General features: G+C 41.8%; 1 protein-coding gene across 2 annotated transcripts in view; it reads left to right on the top strand.

Annotated features, from left to right (window-relative positions):
* GALNT9 (polypeptide N-acetylgalactosaminyltransferase 9) overlaps positions 1–24434 on the top strand; it is a 369632-nt gene that overhangs the window by 324531 nt on the left and 20667 nt on the right. Inside the window, exon 1 of one of the 2 annotated variants that reach the window (XM_030218540.1) lies at positions 23252–23416. The exons of the other annotated variant lie outside the window; for it this stretch is intronic. Within the exon in view, the coding sequence (XP_030074400.1) occupies positions 23252–23416 (165 nt within the window). Of the gene's footprint in view, positions 1–23251; positions 23417–24434 lie in introns of those variants that run through there. 2 annotated transcript variants of the gene reach the window in all.

Here is a 24434-nt window from a genome sequence, read left to right as displayed (position 1 = left end):
CCCTACATGTTTATTCCCTATCTTATGTAGGGAATATACATCAAGGTTCAAAACAAATTTCTCCACTGGTTTGTAAGCTCTATCGAGAAGGGACATTCTCTTAAGTAGTAGTAGTAGAAGTAGGCTTTGTGCCAGCTTGGAGGTACCAGAGGTTTTTTTTAAAAAGTGCTCATTTTGCCCAGGGCTTTACACAAAGGATTTAGGGGCCTTTTTCTATTCCATGGTAAAAAGTAGCCTGCACTAGTTTTGGCGTGTGAAATCGGCGCGCACTGGGCCATTTTCTACCACAGTGGGAAAAAGGTCTTTTTTCAAATGGGGCAGTAAATGGCCGTGCGCTAATATTAAAATTAGCACGCAGCTATTTACTGCCTGAGCCCTTACTGCCACCTATTTAGAAAGCAGTAAGGGCTCACGCTGTCAGCGCTACAGGGCACCAAGGAGGGGCCGCTATAGAAAGCAGGTTTGAGGGACCGAGGGCGGGGGAGAGCGAAAGCGGTGTCTGCTAGACTCGGGCGGGTGGATGGATGGTTTTGGTATGGGGGGGCGGAGAGAGAAGAGTTAGTTATGCCTCCAAGACAAGTTTAAAATAAAATCCATGGTGCTGTGTGGCGGCCCAGCAGCAAGAGAGATAGGCGCTGTTTTCCCTTTAAATCTCATTGGGAGAGCGGTCGCTCCCCTTGCGCCCCTCCTAGCTACGCCACTGCTCACGCGCTATTTGTGCAGTAATCGGACAATGTGACTGCACTGCACTGCACTGCCGATTATCGCCAGGAATGACCCCCTGCGGTACAAAATAGAAAATTATTTTCTACCTCGGGAAACTGCGCATGCCAACTTTAGAACTACTGTTCCAAGCCTGTGCTACCCTGACGGTGGTATGGTCAATTTGGCGCATGCTACCCATGCGATAAGCCCTACCGCAGCTTAGCTAAAAGGGCCCCGCAGGGAGTAATTCTTCTTAATCCTCTATTATGGCCTCATTACTTAATTGGTGACACTTAGATGTGTTGGTTTGTAAAATGGGATTGGCTAAACGTGTGTCAGTGCAAACGTCCTGCTTCTACATTTATGCGCCGACACTTACACATAGAAAATGCCGAGTTGATGTTACTCTTTTTGCACACATGTAAATTTGTAAAGTGGCTGCTCCCACTGCATGTGCTACCAAATACACACGCACTTCTTTGTATGCAGAGCTTTTTATAAACTACCGCTGGAACACAGAGCATGTCCCGATCTGGATGTCTCAATTCTCATTTCAATGTATTAAGTAACATTGACTTGTTTGTTTTTTTTGTTACAAACAAAACCAAAAGGAAAAGTAGGCATAGCCGGTTCCAGGATCACCTCCACCCTCCTTCACGAAAGAAACCCCACTACTGCCAAAATTTGTAAAAACCCTTGTGCTTGGTATCATTCCTCTCTCAGCTCCCCAGTTCCCCTGGCCTTCCCACTGTTTCCCTTACTCTATTTACAATCTCCAGTTGCTAATATTGTTTTCTTTTCAAAATGGCACCATTTGATCCCATGACTCCAAGGGTACAGACCATCTGAAGAAGGGTAACTCTGTTAACTGAAATATCCATACACAATAACATACTGGGATAATTCTTACTTTAATCCAGGAAAAGGAGTCCGAACCACAAAACTTAGTTTTTTTCTAAGACTATAGCATTTTGTGGTAGAATGTAGTGGTAAGGTACCAGTCTGGCAGGAACATTGGGCAGAAGCAATGTGCAGGAAAATCAGCCTGCTAGCAAAAGATTTTAATGTAATTTCAATAACTAGAACATCAAGGATTTGAGTAAAGAGGAACTATTTGAGCCAAGGCTAGACTAATAAATTAGGAGCCCTTTTACTAAGGGGATCTTTTACAAAGGTGTACTAGTATTTTTGGCACATGCTAAAAATTCATGTGTTCTAAATACTAAGATGCCCATAGAAATATAATGGGCATCTTAGCGTTTAGCGCACGCTAATTTTTAGTGCACACTAAAAACGCTAGAGTGCCTTTGTAAAAGAGGCCCTAACATGTAAGGGAAGTAGAGAAAAATAGGACTGTTGAATCTTCCAACAGTAAACACAGTTGGTTATGAATAGGTAACCCAGAAGATATTTATTGTCAAATCATCACTGAGACTTGACATGTTTTGGCATTACAGCCTACTTCAGGAGTCTGCTAGTGTAGATTAACAAAATTACTACAGTACATGCAGTAGAGCAAAAGAATGCTTAGTGTACCACCTTTGTGAGAATTTCCTGACAAGCGTACGGGTGCGTGTATCTTTTGCGCCAAGTGAAAAACATGTGTCGAGTCTCAGTAATGATTTGACTAAATATCTTCTCTGTTACCCATTCATAACTAACTGTGTTTATTGTTGGAAGATTTATCGACAATCCTACTTTTCTCTGCTGTCCTGGATTTCTCCATAGTGTTTTTATTATTGTTCCTCTACCCAAGGCCACCAACAGACAAGGCCAGGCCTGGGGCAAACACCCTCTGCCCCCCCCCCCCCCCCCCCCCCCGCACACACACCCCCGGGCTTGCTTATTTGCTTAATATTTGTCTCCTGCTCCTGTCTGCTGGGATCACTTAAACTCTGCTCTGCCACAAAGGTCCTTCTTCCTGCCACATGCCCTCCCATGTTTGCGGAAACAGGAAGTGCTTCACACAAGAGGCAGGACTAGGCAGGAATTAGGACCTGTGGCCCTTAGAGCAGAGTTAACACAATAACGTGATAACCCGGCACACAGGAGCAGGAAATCAATCAGCAATGCCGGCACCAGGCCCTGGAGAATCTTGTCCCCCCCCCCCCTGCCCCCCCCCCCTCGGTGACCCTGCCTCCACGTCAGTGGTTTTTTTTTCTTTTTACATGTAAGCCCAGATTTAATGTAGCACTTTTTTAAAGCCTTTTCTTTTTATTTATTTGCAGATCGTGCACTAATGCTCCCATTAATGCTTGGTACCTGCAGAAAGTTAACATGGGAGCACTTAATGCCTTCTCTTTAGGATGTGCTAAGTGCTTTGACATTAAGTTTACAGTTTATTCACACTTGATATACTGTTTCCCTACCATAGCAATCAAAACGGTTTACAATAACAAAATAAAAACATTAACACATCTCAAAAGAACTCCATAAAAATAGTAAAGCACAATCACCCAAGACCATTCAACCATCCATTTCAATCAAACAGTATTAAAAAAAAAATTATCCTTCTATTCATCTTTATCAGCTTCTGCATCTAAGCTCAGCAATATTTGCGTTTTGATGCTGCTTTTTACTCCTAACCCTTATTCACTTGTTCAGAGCCCTTATTTTATCATCCTCACTTTAATATTCCCTTATCTTTTGTTTGTCCTGTTTGTCTGTCCTAATTAGATTGTAAGCTCTGTCAAGCAGGGACCGTCTCTTCATGTTCAAGTGTACAGCACTGCGTACATCTAGTAGCGCTATAGAAATGATAAGTAATAGTAGTAATATTTCAACCAGGCCCACACTTCACACAAGAACACCTAAGACCTTCTAATTTAAGCAGTTGCTAATTATCTGAATTTGTATCTGTCTGATGCAATGAGGATTACATGAAGCCTGGCATCAGAACATAAAGAATGTCGCCAGCTTTGAAAGGAAGCCATGTATGTCCATTCGGAAGGATTAACTCATTACCAACGCAGAAGGGCTTGAAACCAAATAACAAGATGTTGTCAAAAACTGATTCTGAATTATTTGCTTTTCCCTTGTGAAGTTTGAACATGCTCAAGTGATTGGCAGAGAGCATTTGGTTTTACTGTACACAGTACTGTACACCCTATACTCAAACACACAAACTGTAATTGAAGGTTAATTGTTGTTACCAGCTGAGCTACAGCACATTCTATTAAATTTCCAATTAACTTGTTGTGAATAGATTTTCTTCTGCCTGCTGATTGGTTCCCACTGTAATTTGAGATGCTGATCTTCTTCCAGCAACAATTTAATTAGCATTTTTTAATTAAGTCTTTTAGATGTGATGTGAATTGAGCAGAAAAAAAAGCTCAATTATTGATTTGGTTGTTGGAATGGCCAAATCGGAAATACTTCAAGTAGAAGCATCTTTTGCATTACAGTATCTCATGGTTTTCTTTTAGGGTATATGCTTAAGGGACCTCAACTATACCACATTCTGTACAAAAAAAACCACTCCTTTGTGGGTTAATATTTCAGAAACATGCTTATACCCACTTCTGGTGGAAAAGAGACAAAAAAACAACCCTCCCCCTTCAAATTCCTCAGTCAATACTACTACTACTACTACTACTGTTTAACATTTCTAAAACGCTACTAGGGTTTCGCAGCGCTGTACAATTTAACATAGAAGGACAGTCCCTGCTCAAAGAGCTTACAATCTAATGGACAAATGTACAGTCAGTCAAGTAGGGGCAGTCAAATTGGGGCAGTCTAAATCTTCTGAAAGGTATAAAGGTTAGGTGCCGAAAGCAACATTGAAGAGGTGGGCTTTGAGCAAGGATTTGAAGATGGGTAGGGAGGAGGCTTGGTGTAGGGGCTCAGGAAGTTTGTTCCATGCATAGGGTGAGGCGAGGCAGAATGGGCGGAGCCTGGAGTTGGCGGTGGTGGAGAAGGGTACTGAGAGGAGGCATTTGTCCTATGAGCGGAGGTTTCGGGAAGGAACATAAGGGGAGATGAGGGTAGAGAGGTAATGAGGGGCTGCAGACTGAGTGCATTTGTAGGTAAGAAGGAGAAGCTTGAACTGTATGCGGTATCTGATCGGAAGCCAGTGAAGTGACCTGAGGAGAGAGGTGATTTGAGTATAACGGTTCAGGCGGAATATGAGACGTGCAGCAGAGTTCTGAACGGATTGAAGGGGGGATAGATGGTTAAGTGGGAGGCCAGTGAGGAGTAGGTTGCAGTAGTCAAGGCGAGAGGTGATGAGAGTGTGGATGAGAGTTCGGGTGGTGTGCTCAGAGAGGAAAGGGCGAATTTTGCTGATGTTAAAGAGGAAGAAGCAACAGGTCTTGGCTGTCTGCTGCATATGCGCAGAGAAGGAGAGGGAGGAGTCAAAGATGACTCCGAGGTTGCGGGCAGATGAGACGGGGAGGATGAGGGTGTTATCAACTGAGATCAAGAGCAGAGGAAGAGGAGAAGTGGGTTTTGGTAGAAAGACGATAAGCTCGGTCTTGGCCATGTTCAGTTTCAGGTGGCGGTTGGACATCCATGCGGCAATGTCGGATAAGCAGGCCGATACCTTGGCCTGGGTCTCCACAGTGATGTCTGGTGTGGAGAGATACAGCTGGGTGTCATCAGCATAAAGATGATACTGGAAACCATGAGATGAGATCAGTGACTTCAAACACCAACTATGGCATTTACATCTGTACCTGGATATTCAGGGCTGGGCTAAAGCTGGATGTCAGGTATAAGGCAGCCACTGGAAATTATTTGGATAACTTCAGGCTTCACCCTGACACTGTTCTACTAATCATTATATGGCCCTTTTACAGAGCGGCGGTAAGTCCAATGCAGGCTTACCGCTCACTCTTCTGGGACTACCACCAACACAACACGGCTGCCAGCAGTAGTCCCGCCCCGAGCATGTGCCATTTGCAGGGGAAAAAGAAAACCCTCGGAAATGGCTTGCAAGGCATAACCCGGCGGTAATCGGGCTTCGCCGCATGCTGCCCGGTTACCGTCAGGTTAGCACAAGAGCCCTTATTGCCATCTCAATGAGTGGCAGTAAGGGCTCCCTGCCACATGGCCATGCGGTAAGAGTTCTCTCACCACGTGGCCATTTTTTGGGGGGGAGGGGGCTTTTACCAACTGTGGAGAAAAGAGCCCTGGTGCATGGGAAAAATGGCCCCCATAGGGCCCTTTTTCCCACAGCTTAGTAAAAGGACCCCTATATGCAGGCACTTTCTCTGTCCCTAGAGGGCTCACAATCTAAGTTTGTTTTGTACCTGGGGCAATGGAGGGTTACGTGACTTACCCAAGGTCACAAGGAGCTGCAGTGGGAATCAAACCCAAGTTGCCAGGATCAAAGTCCACTGCACTAACCATTAGACTACTCCTCCAGATAATAGCAGAATACATAGCAAACCAACAATTGTAGAAGGTAATAGCAAGGACTTTAATCCAACCAAATACATTCTTATGCCTGACTTAGCCATATTTCATCAGTAGGCTGCATCAGAGGCAAAACTAGAGAGGTAAAGTTTAAAAAAAAAACATGCTTCTCTCTAGAACTTAGTCAAGATGAATTAGCCTTGCAGCAATTCCTCCAGAGTTTCTGATGACGCCAGGACAGTCAGTAAAGATTTTGTATGGCATTACCCAGAAAATCAGTGACTGAGCCCCCTGAATGGCATTTGCCCAGGTAGGCCCAACAGCATTCTGAGGCAATTAGTTGGATAGGCTGAAATATAAGGTTCTGAACAGAATCTATGGATGGTGAGATTAAACATCTCAGGACTGTTACTGTAATTTTTTCTTATCAACATGCACAGTATTGGAATTCTCTTTCTTCTTTTCTTTTAAGAATTTGTGATAATCTTCAGTTTAGGAAAGCCCTTAAGACATTTCTTTTTAAGAAATTTTATGAATTCGTGGTAACTAAGGGGCCCATTTACAGGCAGCGATAAGCCACTCGCTCTTTCGGGACTACCGCCGACCCAACGTGGCTGCCGGCAGTAGTCCCGCCCTGAGCACACGTCATTTCCGGTGGTAACCTGGCGATAATTGGGTATCGCAGCAAGCTGCCCAGTTATTGCAGGGTTAGCAATGGAGTCCTTATCACCACCTCAATGGGTGGCAGTAAAAGTTCCCCGTCACAAGGCAACGGGTTGAGCGTTATCTCACTGCGTGGCCATTTTTTTTAGGTTTTACTGGAAAACAGCCCTGGCACACGGGAAAAATGGCCCCCATTGCCAGCGCAGAGCCCTTTCTCCCGCAGCTTAGTAAAAGGACCCCTAAGTTTTTTGGAAATTATGGTATAATTTGGTTTCAGCATTGTAATTCCTGTAATTCAGTTTTTGTCTGTTGTTACCCGCAGTGAACTTCGTGTTATTTTGCGGGTTATAAGACTGTGGTAGGGCGTGTCAAGATGGCGGATTGAACGGAGGACGCCTCTCTAGCTTCTGAACCTTTCCTCGGAGTAATTTGTTTCTTGCTAAAACTCTTTTTCGGTTTTTAAAATGCCACATACAAAAAGGAAGGGAGCGGTGAAGAGCCTACCGGCAGTGGCTGTGAATACCGCTTTGTTTTAGATGACGCTAGATAGGTTCGCCACCAGTACACCACGATTGACCAGCTCGAGTGAGATTCCCGCGTTGGGAGAAGCAGGTGGAACGCCGCTCTCACTGGGAAATACAACAACTCTATCCTCGCCGGATTTAAATCCTCCGCCTGCCCAGCAGCTTTCAGAAATGTGCTAGACGCTCCGGAAACTCCCGATGTTGGTGTGGAGGAAGATCTAACTGCTGGAGCACAAGCTGAAACGCCGGGGAAAGAAATTAACATCGAGCATACAGCTCCCGAGGCGATAACCTTAGAAGCCATCTGGACAGCAATACAAACACTTACTACTACAGTTGCTCCGGTTGTGAGTAAGTTGGATTTACTAACTTCTGCATTTGAGACTTTTAAGAAAGATTCAGAAAAAGTGAATATAGACACCCAGACGGACATATCTAATCTAAAACTTAAAACTGATAAGCTTATAAAGGATAGAGGGATGATACACCGCAAGATTGAACAATTTGAAAACTATAATAGGCGTTTAAATTTACGCCTTTTGAATTTTCCAAGATCTTCAGAGTTCAATGCGAGTGAAATGTTTAAAAAATATTTAACGGAGGTTCTTCAATATTCTTCTGACCTAATTCCCCCAATTAGTAAGATCTATTATCTTCCTGATTTCAAGCAAGGAGAAAAGCCGAAAGAAGTAGTGGATTTACAAAATTTAACGGATTTTCTTGAACAATCTAATATAACAGTTTTGGAAAGAAAAGCTTTGCTGGTTTCAATGGTGTTTGAACAGGACTTAAACTCTTTGTTGAAAATATTCTTTAGAAATTCTACAAAAATGTTTCTAGGGGATAGAATTTGGATCTATCCTGATGTGGTGAAAACCACTCAGGATAGACGTAAAGCTTTCCTTCTGCTTAGAGAAGAGACGCGAAGCCTGGGTGCTAGATTTCTTTTATCATACCCTTGTAAATGTCTCGTAAATTACTTAGATAAAAAATATGTTTTCTTTGAACCCGAGCAACTGAAAGAATTTTTAAAAATCAAAAAAGTTGCTAGATAGTTTTCTAAGATTTAAGAAAAGCTGGATTTAAGATAGTATAAGTGGTGTTCTCCAGGCCTTCTTTGATTTTTTCTTTTTTTTTCTTTGTTTATATTTAATCCACCATGGTTTCTTAACGCCCTCACTGCTCTTTTTGATTAGGTGGTCTAAGAAAGAGTTATATTTTTTCCTTTAGTATTTATTTACTGTTTCGCTCCGATTTACTTTAACAAGATGTAAATGCTTGTGTTTAAAATTGAAATGCAAATAAATAAAATATAAAAAAAAAAAAAAAAAGACTGTGGTAGTAATAATAATAATTAATTAGTTTTACTTCCAGTGGCAGCAGAAGATCTTTTAGCTGAGGAATGTAAACTATAAACTAACGGCTATTATACACGCAGCTTGTCTGCATGTAAGAAGACAACTTTGGCATGCGCAAAGCAGCCACACTTAATGCTTGGCTGCTCTGCACTGGCTTCCCCTCCTTAGGAAGGAAATTGGGTGCAAATGAGCTAACAGTGAGCAGCTCATTTGCATGCGATTTCTCTCATGCATGCCCGTTCCTTTCCGAACCACTAAGGGATCTGTAAGGGAAGGGCTTTTTCCGTTCAGTTAGTGCATCAGTTAGTCCACTGCAGTGCCCCCTAGGGTGCCCGGTTCGTGTCCTGGTATGTCAGGGGGACCAGTGTTCTACGAATGCTGGCTCCTCCCATGACCAAATGAATTGGATTTGGTCATTTTTGAGATGGGCGTCCTCGGTTTCCATTATTGCCGAAAACCGGGGTTGACCATCTCTAAGGTCGACCTAAATGTTGAGATTTGGGCGTCCCCAACCATATTATCGAAACAAAAGATGAACGCCCATCTTGTTTCGATAATACGGGTTTCCCCGCCCCTTCGCGGGACGTCCTGCGAGGACGCCTTCAGGAAAACTTGGGCACCCCATTTGATTATGCCCCTCTGTGTGTACTAAGTGTGCACTAAATAATTCTTATAATTTTTTACAAAGGGGTCTGTCATGGGCAGAGAGATGTGCTCCAGGTACACATCTCACCGTTGCTCCCTTATCTTGTCTGCTGAGACCCCCAAAACCCACCCTAAATCCACTGTTCCCACCTGTACACCATTACAATAGGCCTTATAGGTGAAGGGGGCACCTATAAGTGGATACAGTGGATTTCTTGTGAGTTTTGGAGGGCTGAATATGCATTCCCTAGAGGAAAGGAGGGATAGGGGTGATGAGAATGGCAAGGACAAATCAAACTCGGGTATACATATAAAGTATCACATACCATGTAAAATGAGTTTATCTTGTTGGGAAAGGGAAATGGGACTTGATATACAGCCTTTCTGTGGTATTTTACAACTACATTCAAAGTGGTTTACATATATACAGGTACTTATTTTGTACCTGGGGCAATGGAGGGTTAAGTGACTTGCCCACAGTCACAAGGAGCTGCAGTGGGATTTGAACCCAGTTCCCCAGAATCAAAGTGCACTGCACTAACCACCAGGCTACTCCTCCACTGGATGGACTGTTCAGCTCTTTATCTGCCATCATTTACTATGTTGCTATGATACAGATGTTTAAATACTTGAAACGTATTACTATACAAACAAATCTTTGCTACAGTCAGGGAAATGGTAAAACTAGAGGACATGAATTGAGGTTGCAGGGCGGTAGACTTAGGAGTAATATCAGGAAAGGGTGTGGGATGCTTAGAATACCCTCCCAGTGGAGGTGGTGAAGACAAAAGCAGTGGCGGAAATCAAAAATGCATGGGATAAACACAGAGAATCCTTATATGGAAATAGGAGGAAATCAAGATAATGACTTCCTGGCTGTTGATGTGTTATGATGGGCAGAAGTGGTACTTATATGGCTACACCAAAAGTTGGGAAGTCAGGGCAGTGCTGGTCAGACTTGTACAATCTGTTCCAAAAATGGCAAAAAGACAGGTCAGGATAAAGTATATGTATTTTATATCACATTTATATCATAGGTTATGAGTGTGGGTGTTATGTATCTCTGTTGGGAAGGGGAATACATCTTAAGGCTCAAATTAGAGAGTAAACTGTTCTTAATTAGCAACATGGTTGGATTGTTGGTTTAATCATTATCGTAATGAACATCATAATAAAACCAATCTTCAGACTATTGACATGGTGTTGTTTACTTTTATTTATTGGGATTTATTAACTGCCTTTATGAAGAGATTCACCCAAGACAGTGTGCAGCAGGTACAGTTTAACATAAAACTTACAATTTTGTTAACAGCACAACAGTAGTAAAATAATCAAGAATAAACATAAATATAATAAATGAGGTAAACGTGAAAACAGTAAATTGAAACCTATTGATAGACCTACCGTAAAATAGTATCAAAAATATACACATTTTACAGCAGTGGAATTCAAATACCAGAGATATAATACAATGTTAGCATAATACTAATGATACACCTAATAAGCATGCATTAGAGCATTCAACTAACATAGATATGATGCTAAATAGTTTCTACAATACAGCTTACCATATAGCTGAGGGACCAAGAGCAAATATACGATGGGAACAAGATGCGTGTTGTGATATTGTGACATCATATTGAATTGTCTCTATGTGAAAGGCATGGTAATAAATTGCTTGTGATGCCAGTGTTCAATCATTAAGGAGTGTAACCTAACCAGAGTGGTGGGTACAGCTCTGGCCACCTTGTTGGGCAAACAGAATGGACCATGCAGGTCTTTATCTGCTGCCGTTTACTGTTTTATGGTGCATATGTTGATCAGGCAAGTCAGATTAAGCCCTACCTTGTTTTCTCCTGAATTCCAGAGGGTCAAGAATTTCCCTCAACCACCACCTCTACAGACAATTCTATCCTATTCCAGGGTTTCTGCAATGCTGAACAATGTATCCCAGAGTGCTGGAAAGGAGATTGAAAACAGTATTTCATAGTTTTTTTTCTAGATATTTATGCAAACTAAGAAGCCCTTTTAAAGAGTGGCGGTAAGCCCAACACTGGCTTACCGGTTACTATTCCAGGACTACCAGCCCAATGCGGCCGCCAGCGGTAGTCCCTTCCCGAGCATGTGTCATTTCTGGGGGATAAAGAAAACCAGTAACTGCCGCTGGATTAGCGTGGGAGCCCTTATCCCCACCTCAATGGGCGGCAGTAAGGGCTCCCTGTCGCATGGCCATGCGGTAAAAGTTCTGTTACCACATGGCCATGTGTGCTGGGGGCTTTTTACCCGCTGCGATAAAACGGGCCCTGGCGCACAAGAAAAATGGTCCCTGCTGCTAGCGCAGGGCTCTTTCTCCCATGGCTTGGTAAAAGGACCCCTCAGTTTAATACAACTTTTTTAGAGCTGTGGAATCAAAAAACTAGATTAAGCATCATAAGTACATAAGTACATAAGCACTGCCACATTGGGAAAAGACCAAAGGTCCATCAAACCCCAAAAACCTGGCAAAAACCCAAAATTTAATAATGATCAATGGACTTTTCCTTCAGGAATCTGTCCAGACCCCCTTTAAACTCAGCAAGGCCAGTTGCCATCACTACCTTCTCCAGCAATGAGTTCCAGAGTCTAACTACACGCTGAGTAAAGAAAAACTTTCTCCGATTTGTTTTAAACCTATCACATTCTAATTTCATCTTGTGTCCCCTGGTTCTATTATTGTTAGAAAGTGTAAACAAATGCTTCACATCTGTCCGCTCTACCCCACTCACTATTTTGTAGACCTCCATCATATCACCCCTCAGCCGCCTTTTCTCCAGGCTAAAGAGTCCTAGCCGTTTTAACCTCTCCTCGTAGGGTAGTTGTCCCATCCCTTTTATCATTTTTGTCGCCCTTCTCTGCACCTTCTCCAATTCTTTTATATCTTTTTTGAGATGAGGCGAGCTCAAATATGTACAAGTATTGAAAAGAGGGCAGTTAAAAGGGGTCAAACGCACTAATTCATCCTACAGGGCAAAATTACAGTCTTTCACACATTGCAGGAACATATTTTCTGTTAAATAGCAGCAACCCATCAGAAATGTTCAGTCTTGGTAATATAGCAGCTTTGATGCTAAACAAGGAAAATGCTCTCCTGTATCGTGCGTCTTCCATCCAACAGTAGTAACTATAAAAAAGGATGTATGTTCCACAACAAACGTCTGCTGTAAAAATAGCTGAGAATCTTTAACAAGTTTTCATATTCGTTGAGTGGAGGATTAGCTTAGTAGCTACAGCACTGGCCTTGACATCCTGGTTCAAATCCCACTGCTACTCCTTGTAACCTTAGGCAAGTCACTGCCTCAGGTGCAAAAATTAGATTGGAAGCCCTCCGGAATGTAACTCATCTTGAGCTACTACTGAAAAAGGTGCAAGCAAACTCCAAATTAATAACATTTCTGTAAACACTACTGTCCCTCACTATTGTATATTTTCATCTGTCACATCTAATGTACTTGGTGCTGCAGCTATCACTATTTCCTAAAGGGCTTTCATCGCAAGACCCAACCAAATCTTTCAACAGACAAAAAGGTTCAGCATTACCATTTTCCCCAGGTGTAGACAGAAGTGACAGTAGATGAAGGCAAAGCATAATTGCCCTGACAACTGACATAGCCCAAGATTCCTACCGAGACACTAGTGGTGACAGCTGGGAAAATCTGCAAATGCTGCTGCAAGGCTGGAAGACATGGCAGGGTGTACTACAGCATACTTGTACTTCGATCTAACTGAAATATCTCATGGGTGCCCTAGATATGGTTATTGCTGCTGCCTCATTCCATCATTGGAGAGATGATTACTCCCTATATGACAGGCTGACTGTAATGGAAGATGGAAAGAGGTTATTTAAAGGCCCTGTGAAGGATGGAGGGGAGAGAACTCTTGTGTTATTCACAGTGGGGATGCCCGAGGGCAAAATAAAATGAACTGAAAGTCCAGAAAAATACCTTCGTAAAATTGATGTACAGAAGACTTCTTTACATATTTTGTGCAAGTGACAAGCACTGGGATGCAGCACTGGTAAATGTGTCTTGCTATTCTCTTCTCGTTCCAAGGGAAGAGGATAGCTGGTTTCTAATAGTGCAGTGATTCTGGGTTTCCTGTAGAATGTATTTTTGCAGCATTCGAATGATGAGAAATATGATGAAATCTGAATTTGAAAGACTGATAAAATGATTCTTGGGAGGTATGTTAAGACAGGAGTGCATAGCAGCATAGACTCAAGGCTGCCTTGAAAACCCACTTATTTATGGAAGCCTTTAGTGATGGAGTCGAGAATACTGTGGTCACTTAGGGTAAGATGGCCCCCACCTGATTGATCTGGATGCCTGGTCTTCTTGACTGAATGGTTTCTATATGATTGAAATTATTTTCAAGTATATTGAATGGTTGTGTAATACTATTTTTTTCCTATCTCTTTCCTATCTTTAAATGGCATTCTTTTTTACTTCATTATTAATTTGTAAACTGGTTTCTTATTCCCCCAGGAAAGGTGGTATATTAAATGTAATTATCCATAAACCAAATGTTAACTTACCCCTTTGGCACATGAGGGCTATGTCTGAACTCATATACTGGAGATCATTTTAGCCATATTTGCATGTGCAAACAGAGGGATTACGCTTGTCAATGATCCTACAGATGCCTGTTGCAGAAGTTTCAGTAAAGTTTGAGTTTGGATTATAAAGAAAAACTAGTCTGGCGTTTTCTTGTTGCAATGGAGGGAAAGTGTACCACTTTTGGACTAGTAAAGTGAAGGAAAAGAAACCTGACTGACACCCTATGGCCTACCAAATTTTTGTCTAGCCCTGGCCTGCGCCCAGCTTAGAGTGTTGAGAGAGTGAAAGAAAACTGTTTGTGGGTCCTGGTCAACCTTGAGAGCTAGTTAATGCTCGAGGATGCTGGTGTGACAGTGAGATCTGGGTTACATGTTTAAGGACTGAATATTGGCACTTAACCCTTTAACCGCCAACTCCAGCCTGGAATGTCCACAAGTTAGCCGGTTTTGGCTCAGGCGCTAACTGTGAATATTCAGCACTGCTAACTGGTTAAGTGACGCTGAATACTTGTGGATAGCCACAGACAAGTGATTTAGTGGTTTGAATATTGGCCAAGAGTTTCTAGCCAGTATCCAGTGAATGGGAAGGAAGTGGTGGCAAAGGACTGGAAGGTGCTCTAGTCACAGGAATGGAGGAGGTGATCTGGAGAATGTTTCTATGCTGTAGAAGTGAAGTTCCTGCAAGAGGTGGTGCTGGTAGTGGTAGTGGCACAAGAGAAATGAATTCCCTCCAAAATATGTCCCAGTACACTTCTATGGGAGAAACTGCAGTAAACATACTCATTGTAACGTGGAGGGGCATAATCGAACGGGGCGCCCAAGTTGTCATGAGGGTGTCCTCGCAGGATGGCCCCATAAAGGTGCAGGGCAACCCGTATTATCAAAACAAGATGGACGTCCATCTTTCGTTTCGATAATTTGGTCGGGACGCCCAAATCTCAACATTTAGGTCAACCTTAGAGATGGTCGTCCCCAGTTTTCGGCGATAATGGAAACCAAGGATGCCCATCTCAAAAACGACCAAATCCAAGTCATTTGGTTGTGGGAGAAGCCAGCATTCGTAGTGAACTGGTCCCCCTGACATGCCAGGACACCAACCGGGCACCCTAGGGAGCACTGCAGTGAACTAACTGATGCACTAACTGAATGCAAAAAAACCAACTTTAAAAACGTTTGTCTTTTTTTGTAGAATATGGGTGAAGGACCTCCTTTGCTATGCCTCCGTCCCTGCAATGGCAATTGAGGACGTCCTTCGCTATTTATTTATTTAGATTTTGCTCACACCTTTTTCAGTAGTAGCTCTAGGTGAGTTACATTCAGGTACACTGGATATTTCTATGCCTCCGTCCCTGCAACGGCAATTAGAATGTCCTTATGCCTCCGACCCTGCAACGGCAGTTGAAGACGTCCAAAATGTGGATGTTTGTGAGAAGGATGTCCATGCCTGGATGTTTCTGTGAGAAGGACATCCATGCCTGCTATGCCTCTGACACCCCCTTTATTTATTTGGATTTTGGATCACAAGTAGCAACAGTGGGATTTGAACTGGCCACCTCCAAATTGCAAGACCAGTGATCTAATCACTAGGCCACTCCTCCACTCCAGGCCACTCCTCCAGTCCAGTCCACTCCACTCCCTTAAAATTTGGCCATCCCTGTGGGGAGAGGGCAGTTGAGGACGTCCAAATGTTTGAAAGAAGGACGTCCACGCCTTCGTTATGCCTCCGCTGACACACACATACCTCCCCCCCGGGGCCTGCATACTGCCCCCCCCCCCCACAGGGATGGCCAAATTTCAAGGGAGTGGAGTGGCATGGCATGGAGGAGTGGCCTAGCGGTTAAAGCACTGGTCTTGCACTCCAGAGGTGGCCAGCTCAAATCCCATTACTGCTACTTGTAATCCAAATAAATAAAGGAGGTGTCAGAGGCATAGTAGGCATGGATGTTCTTCTCACAAATATCCACATTTTGGACGTCTTCAACTGCGCAGGGATGGAGGCATATCGAAGGACGTCCTCAACTGCCGTCGCAGGGATGAAGGCATAGCGAAGGAGGTCCTTCACCCATACTCTAAAAAAAAAAAAATGAAAGTTTTTAAAGTTGTTTTTTGGGGTGGGAGGTGGTTAGTGACCACTGGGGGAGACAGGGGAGGTCATCCCCTATTCCCTCTGGTGGTCATCTGGTCATTTAGGGCACATTTTTGTGGCTTGGTCATAAAAAAAAAGGACCAAGTAAAGTCGGCCAAGTGTTCATCAGGGATGCCCTTCTTTTTTCCATTATTGCTTGAGGACGCTCATCTGTTAGGCACACCCCAGTCCTGCCTTCACTACGCCTCCGACATGCCCCCAGGAACTTTGGTCATCCCCACAAAGGGAAGCAGTTGGGGACGCCAAAATCAGCTTTCAATTATGCCGATTTGGGTGACCCTGAGAGAAGGATGCCCATCTCCCGATTTGTGTTGAAAGATGGGCTCCCTTCTCTTTCGAAAATAAGCCTGATCGTGATTAAGATATTGCATCTTTCAAATAGCCTTCCCCTCATCTTCTCTCCTGATTGAAGGCACAGAAAGTGCACACACTCATGAAAACACACACACACACATACACACTGTTTAGCCCTTTACCTGTGCTTCTTATCAGACAGGCTGCAAGACGAAAGGCTAAACCTTCAGAGTTCTTATTCCCTGGATAAACTAATTTGGCCTAAAGATCACAGGATGAGATACGCCATTAGCCAATCATAAATTTATCATAGAAGCAAATTTATTGTACATATAGGAATAGACATCTAATTGCTGTTTTGCAATTTACAGTTACAGTACATGCAAAAAGAGTCTCTTTCTTCCTGTGAGAGGAACTACCAGCCTGGAAGCAAAGCACTATTCAGTGCTAGCAAAGTTCCCATATATGAAGTAACAAACATTCCTTTTATACATTTATCTAACTGTGTGTACGTGACCATTCTCACATCTGCTGCTGTCTCTGTTGGTACCCCCTTATCTAAAAATAACTTCTGGCTTTACTTGTTCCTGCAAAACTAGTCTCACGACCTCCAGCCACAAATCTTGTACTTGGTAGTCCTAGGGCTTGTGTCCCGTCGTTATTCACTCCTCCCTGTTGCCGTGCTTACAAGAGGAATGTTAGATAAGAACTCATGCTGAAATGTTGTCTGCAAACTCCCAGTGACCTTACGTCACTCACTGCGTGACAGAGCTGGCCAGACCCTGCCCTATATAGAGAGAAAAGCAGGCATCTTAGGAGTTACTTAGTAGTCTACCATCTTATGGACCACAGATTTATACTATACACACACACACATGCACATGCATATTCACACACATACATATACACACACATAAACATGTATACGTATACCCAGCAACCCCCTAACATACACACATGTATTTACATGCAGAGGGGTTGTAAAAAATTCCATGAGCCATGCTCTGCATGCTTTCTCCCCTTGTTTTGAAGTATACGTGTACTGTTACAAAATAGTACATACACAGACACTTTTCAGGCCCTCCCCAATCATGCCCCCCCTTAAAACTGTGTGTGCCCAGGAATACATGTATAATTATGAGTAAAGTGGTGTGTTAGCTGTGTTACTCCACTTTTAAAGGTAATAAATAGAGATAAAACAAAACATAGAAAATAAGATGATACCTTTTTTCATTGGACTAACCTAATATATTTTTTGATTAGCTTTCGAAGGTAACCCTCTTCAGATCAGAAATAAACAAATGTTGGCAAACATCAGAACATATAAAGATGACTGTTTCTTTTTCAATGTTTGTTCATTTGTTTTTTCATGCAGCTGTACGCGGTATTTTCTATCTTAAGTAAAGTGATTTGGTAGCCGTGTTAGTCCACTTTTAAAGCCATCTTTATATATACTGATGTTTGCCAACATTTGCTTATTTCTGATCTGAAGAAGGGTTACCTTCGAAAGCTAACCAAAATATGTATTAAGGCAGTCCAATAAAAAAGGTATCATTTATTTTATTTTCTATGTTTTGTTTTATTTCTACTTATTACATGTATAATTATAAAATCAATGGCCTGGACATGGCCTGGCATTGAATATTCAGGAATACAGCTGGTGACTGACATAAAAATGCTGACCACTGCAAGCTGAATATCAACCAGTCTATGACTAGAGCTGCCTTTCAGTGCTCTGCCCTCCACTGCCTTCTCATTGGCTGGATCCTAGCTACAGTCTCTGTGACTAGGGTTGCTGTCCCATTGGCTGGATTCTACCTGCTATCTCTGTAACTGGAGCAGCCTTCCAGTCCTTTGCTCCCACTGGCTAGATCGAGATTAGCATCTCTGCGACTAGAGCTGCCATCCCATTGGCTGTATCCTACCTATAATCTCTGTAACTAGAGCTGCCTTCCAGTGTTCCGCTCCCATTGACTTCCTGTTGGCTAGATCCTACCTATAGTCTCTGCCAAGGAGGTTTAATGACAGGAGATAGCATGAATCTAACTGGCCCATTATCTGGGCTGAAGGCAGTGGGTGGAGCTTGCCTCCATATTGGTCACAAAATAAAAATTGCTATTAAGAACAATAGCAAACTTGTGAGGTTTATATTGTTTTATTAAACCTCTTAGGTTTTGCATTCTGTCTGTTAGGAGGGAATCAGGGAGTGGGATGGAAGGGGAGGAGGGGGAGTTTTTGAGGGGTCTGTGAAGGGGGAGGGTTATATTCAAAATGTATTTGTCAGTGCTCCAGAGCTTGCTTTCTTATTTGCAATTCTGTATTGTGGATTTCAATGTTACTATATACCTTTATTTTTGCTTATGATGACAATAAAGGTATTTCCATATAAAAAAAATAACAAATGCTTATGACTGCCCACGTGTGGTTTTTTTTATTTGACAGCTTTTTTATTTATTTGACAGTTTCCCATATGTAGATATATATCATGAAATCAAACTGAAAATCACTAAAACAACATTAAAAATTGTTGTAGCTGGTAGAAACAGCAGCAATAAACTCTGTATTTTATGCTCATATTTCTACACTGTTCTATACAATACAGTAATATATGGCCAAATCTCAGTGAGGATATCCTGTTTCCTGATGGGTTCCTCTTAACTGTTGTAATCTGCCTTGGGAAGTCTGGTGTTATGAAGATGGAATATATTGAAATTAAATGGAAGTAAAATTAAACTCTTCTTTCATTGGGGCACATGGAATCACATCTTCACTTCATCTTTTTTGTAGAAGTTTACATTTTAGATACACAGATGGATTATTCTGTTTTGAGCATGTTTCAGGGGCAAGTGGTTTTTTAAACCAAAATAATAAAAATAAATATGTTGTTTCATGCAGATCTCTCATTTGTTTAAGCATAACTAAATGGGCTATAAGCCCTTAATGCAGTCCATTGGTTTTCTTATATTTTGTTCTTGTGATGATTTATACTGTGCCAAAACTGGAAGCTCTTTTCTCCTCTTTCTGGTGGATAATAAAAGGAGCTCAATGTGAACACTAGGTTGCTTTGTGCCTGTACATAAGGAATTGTGATATTGCATAAGTAAGTGTGTGTTTTTGTTCCTAGCCATGCATCCAAAGGTTATATAATCCTTTCAAGAAAGTCAGTTAATTGTTTAACTTATTAGTGGAACATAACCACAAAGGCATGGTATGGTCGCATTTTCAATATGGTAATACTAGAGTCTGGCTAAGGAACAGGTTATTTTGAGTTAGTCTTCACTGGACCAAACTTGCTTTCCTTGTGTCATCACCATCCAGTTGGATAGGCAGTGTCTTAAAAATTGGAGGATAAAGGAATTTTTTTTTACATGTATATCCCACATTATCCCAAGCAAACTCGGGTTCAATGTGGCTTACATTTGAAAATACAGTGAGACAGAATAATAGAATTCAGTAACATCATGGGATGTGTCTGAAATAATCAATAAAGTTGAGATTAGCATATATACCCAACTGGGCATTTAAACGTCTGTCCTTTAATGATGCTTCATGTTCAGAAATCATAGACATAATTATAGACAGTTATTCAAACATTATCACATGCACACACCAGAACAGGCACCCATACACACATTGCAAAAGTAAACAATATCAACAGAGTACATCCAAAATGTATTTTTTATTTCCTCTTTTCCATCTTCCAAAATTCCAGACAGCAGATGTACAGATCAGTAGGACCCAAAGCAGTCCAAAACAAATAAAGTCAGAAACAAACCAGTTTATACTTAATTATTCAACCACCCCTAGGTTTCGTCTTTGGGTTTAAAAATCAATGCCATGTGCATGTAAGGTCTGGATAAACAAAACCATCAAAGTTTTAAGCAAATGCCCCAAATATGTAATACTTGGTAGCAATAATGAAACAGTGATGGAATATTCACATGAACTTTGTATAAACGTGGTGGCTAATAGTGTGCTGCTTGCATTTACATCCAAACAGACTTTAAGAAGAGTTAAATATATACAACAGAACTAGCACATTGAGACTTGATTCTGGACTTCTGCATGAAGGTAGCTCGTCCCTCATTATTCAATACCTCTCTTTTAGATAGTAGTAACAAAAAAATATCAAGTGCATTTTTATAATATACCACTGCATTCTAACATACAAGTGTTCTATAGATTAATGCTGTTCTCTTCTTTGAATGAATGGGTTAAGAATCTCTTAATATGAAGGTCATTGCCTGAATATCATAGTTATAGGAGCACACAAGGGTTAAGTCCTAGTGGAAGTTAAGTAGCCAAGCCAAGGCGACTAATACTCGGTTCAAGATCTTCTCTACTGATAATCTATCCCTCATCTAATCCTGAGCTGACCCTCTCTTCCAGGTAGTTTTCATTCTCCTGCTTCTGGGTAGAATTATTATGAAACAACTCCATTACATAATCTCCACACAAAACCTCTCGGCCTCTTCTTCCTAGTGCCTGGGTACTTCTTCTGAGCTCAAGCACACCTCAGGAAGGCAGTGCTCAAACTCAGTGGTTGAGTTTTGACAAACATAGCCCTTACCTGACACCTCCCTTTAGAAAGAGTCATAACCTCTCGTCTTCCCACTATTAACTCAGTACTTACAGAGTCTGTGTAAATCTGTAGTCGCTCATTAGTTACAGAGTCTGTGTAAATCTGTAGAGAAATTATTGACTCCCTTACACAAATGTATACCCCCCCTGTTATTCTCCCAGCTCTGGTCTCATGCCTTCCTCCCATCTGAGAGAAATCATAGACAAATCAGTCCACAGAGTTTGCCTGAAGACTTTCCTGAGCAGAAAGCCTATCCACGCCTATATTCCTTAACAAAAGACCCATTCAGTTATTTCAGTTTAAAATCAGCAAGCATAGCTTTTATTTTTTCCTGCGGTGACTTCGAACAGCATCTTGATGATATATGAGCTGTTCCTTGGCTTGCTTTGCTTCTGTAATTTCTTTGAAGTGGTCTCCCTGAAGCATGCATACGATCTCTGCTGTCCTAAAAAATTGCCAAGCAACTGGATTTTCTTTTCTGTTCTCACCATCTTATCGAACATAGTGACTGTTTATTGGTGTCCTCTGCCAGTGGTCATTTTCTAGAAAACAAAACGAAGGCACTAGGTCAGAGTCTGCAATAACCACTGTCTTTCATTCCATCTGTAATGGGTAAAGAAGCAAGTTCAGAAGGATATCATCAACAAAAGATTACACGTCAATAACCTGGTGTGAACAAAATCACCATCTTTATTTTAGATCATAAAGACCTTTCCCCTCAGCAGTCCTCCCGTATAAAATCCCATTTTGTGGCAGCCTGAAGAAACATAGAGCTGCCAGTAAGGGTTATTTTGAGAGTTTGCTGTTCTAAGTTTTTCTGGGTCACCGGGGAGGGGGGGGTGGGAAAGGGGGAGGGGAGGGATTGGAGAATGAAGCTTTATTTATTATAATGTGGATGGAAGTCAGAATAATGTGTTACTTGGGTTTCTGTTGTTGTCATATTCTCTGGCAATTTACATGGTTCTGTAGAAAATGTGTGTGTTCTATTGTTTGAGTTTGAGGATGAAAATCAATAAAAAATATAATGTACAAAAACAAAAATCCCATTTTCTTCTGTTCATCTCAGATCTGATGTTGTCTGAAATTTTATGAACTCTTATTGTTAAACTGAATCGATTCCACATTATAGGAAGCCTGCCTTGTATTTACGCATCTTTAACAAAAATCTCTCCATAAAGAACATGGACGTTGGCCATTGCAATGTCCTTTGTGTTACTTTCTCATTAAAGTAAAATATCTGCTTTTACAATTCACAGTTGTGCTGTCCTCGTGTGATCTGTATACCCCATCAGAACCTTACTGCTCTAAGCATCCATCTAAGATAACCACCCAACTGTTGGATGTAAATTGTTTCTATCAGTCTCTCACTGCATCTTTATTGTCCAGTTATATAATTAGCAACAGCTATTCCTCTGTAGGTATTAACTGTTTTTTTGCTGACTGTAATTTGCATCAATATTGATGCCTGCTCAGCTTAATATTACCGTTTTGCTCATAGTATAACTGATCAAGATAATTAGTGTGAAATCCCAAATGATGATTCCCACTATATTACTATCAGTTTGGCTTAATAGCAGTTTCAAAAAACAATAATTAAAGCAGAAATTAACTCTGTTTATGAGACTGAGGAGCCCTTTCTGGGGGATTACCTACTGTAGGTAGATGTATCCCAAACTGTGTCTTACTGGGTACCACTGATTTCCGTACCTGTCTCTGGGTTAAAATCTTTCTTTGCAAAACTTAATTACAACTTGGTGCTTGATTAATGTCAGACACCAACACTCCAGAAACTAACCAGGTGATTGTTGTTCAGCAATGCTATAGGTACTTAGAATCCCAGGTTTATTTCTTTTGACTTAACTCACACCTTTTTCAGTAATAGCTAAAGGTGAGTTACAATCAGGTACTGTAGGTATTGATTGGGTTTCTGCCAGGTATTTGTGACCTGGATTTGTCACTGTTAGAAGGATACTAGGCTAGATGAACCATTAGTCTGACCCAGTATGGCTATTCTTATGTTCTTATGTTCCCTGTCCCCTGAGGGCTTATATTATAAGGGGGCCTTTTACTAAAGTGTGGTACAATCTGGGTTTATCCCCAGATTCTATATATGGCACCCATGGGTGTAGTTTGGGAGAGTGAGGGGGCATTGCCTCCCCAAACGAGCAGCTGGTTCAGCATCCCACCTCCCTCTCCACTTCATGCAACACAGACTGCAAAAACAGGCAAAGCTTAAGTTTTCCTCAAAATCAGATTAATTTATTTATGCTCTGAACAGGCAGTCAGTAACTGTGTCATGGTTTTACGCAGCTTCCTCCAGGACAGAGATGCCATTTCCTATCTAAAACTTCTGCCATGTTCTTTTAGGTGTGGCAGTGTGGTGGAAGCATGGAAGTGCTACCCTGCTCCAGAGTTGCCCACATTGAGCGCACGAAAAAACCCTACAACAATGACATTGATTACTATGCAAAGCGCAATGCCTTGCGAGCTGCAGAGGTGTGGATGGATGAATTCAAGTCACATGTTTACATGGCCTGGAATATCCCAATGATGGTAAGTCCAAATTGTTCTCACATTCTACACTTAAAAGGTATGCTTAATGATATGAAGGATTGCCTCTGGGTTCCATAGAATAATGGAGGGGGGGCTATGTACATTTAGAGCAATGGTTCTAACCTCAGAAAGTAAGCCTAGGCCAGGAGGGAAATTTGATCAGTATGAGCTGTGGTTTTGCCAATATATTGAGATCTCAGGAAACAAAGGCGCCATTTTACTAAAGGGCAGTAAAGTTGTGCACTTATCACCCTGTAGATGCAAAAATGAATGCATGGTAAGAGCAAAGTTTATGCATTAACTGTAAGGGTTGTCCTCAGCATGTTTCCATACAGATACCACACAGAATTTCTATCTTCTGCTTCAAAATTCAAACATGTTGATTATTATAAAATTAATTCTAATTGTGAGCTCCATGCAAGTTCATTGTGGGTTTCCCATAGTCACCTGTAGGTAGGTACTGAAGTTTTGAAAGCCTGAATTATAAACGTTTAAACATTGGCTGGTCCCTTTCAAAAACCTATGGACCATTAAAGATAACTTGGTAATTTTATCTGGATAGTGTTTCATCTCAAACTGTCTAGGGGGTCCTTTTACTAAGGCGCACTGAAAAATGGTTTGCGGTAGTATAGATGTGGGTTTTGGGTGTGCGCCGATCCATTTTTTACTGTGCCTGTAAAAAAGGCCCTTTTTTGCCAAAAATGGGCATGCGGCAAAATCAAAATTGCCACACGTCCATTTTGGGTCTGAGAACTTACCTCCAGCCATTGACCTAGTGGTAAAGAATTTGGGCAGTAATGACCTACACACTTCAAATGCCACTTGGCGCATGTCGGTTACGTGTGACTGAAAATTAAAAAATATTTTTCAGAGACGTGTGTCGGAGGCACGCCAAAAATGAAATTACCACAAGAGCCATGTGGTAGTCAGGCAATAACCCCATTTTGTTGCTTGTTGGGCAAGCGTAGTCACTTATGCAGCTTAGTAAAAGGGCCCCTAGGTTTTTGACGGAAAATTT

Source organism: Microcaecilia unicolor, chromosome 11 (assembly GCF_901765095.1).
Source record: "Microcaecilia unicolor chromosome 11, aMicUni1.1, whole genome shotgun sequence".
NCBI classification, from domain to species: Eukaryota; Metazoa; Chordata; class Amphibia; order Gymnophiona; family Siphonopidae; genus Microcaecilia; species Microcaecilia unicolor.
The sequence above is the reverse complement of the archived record's forward strand: the minus strand, read 5'-3'. Positions and strand labels throughout refer to the sequence as shown.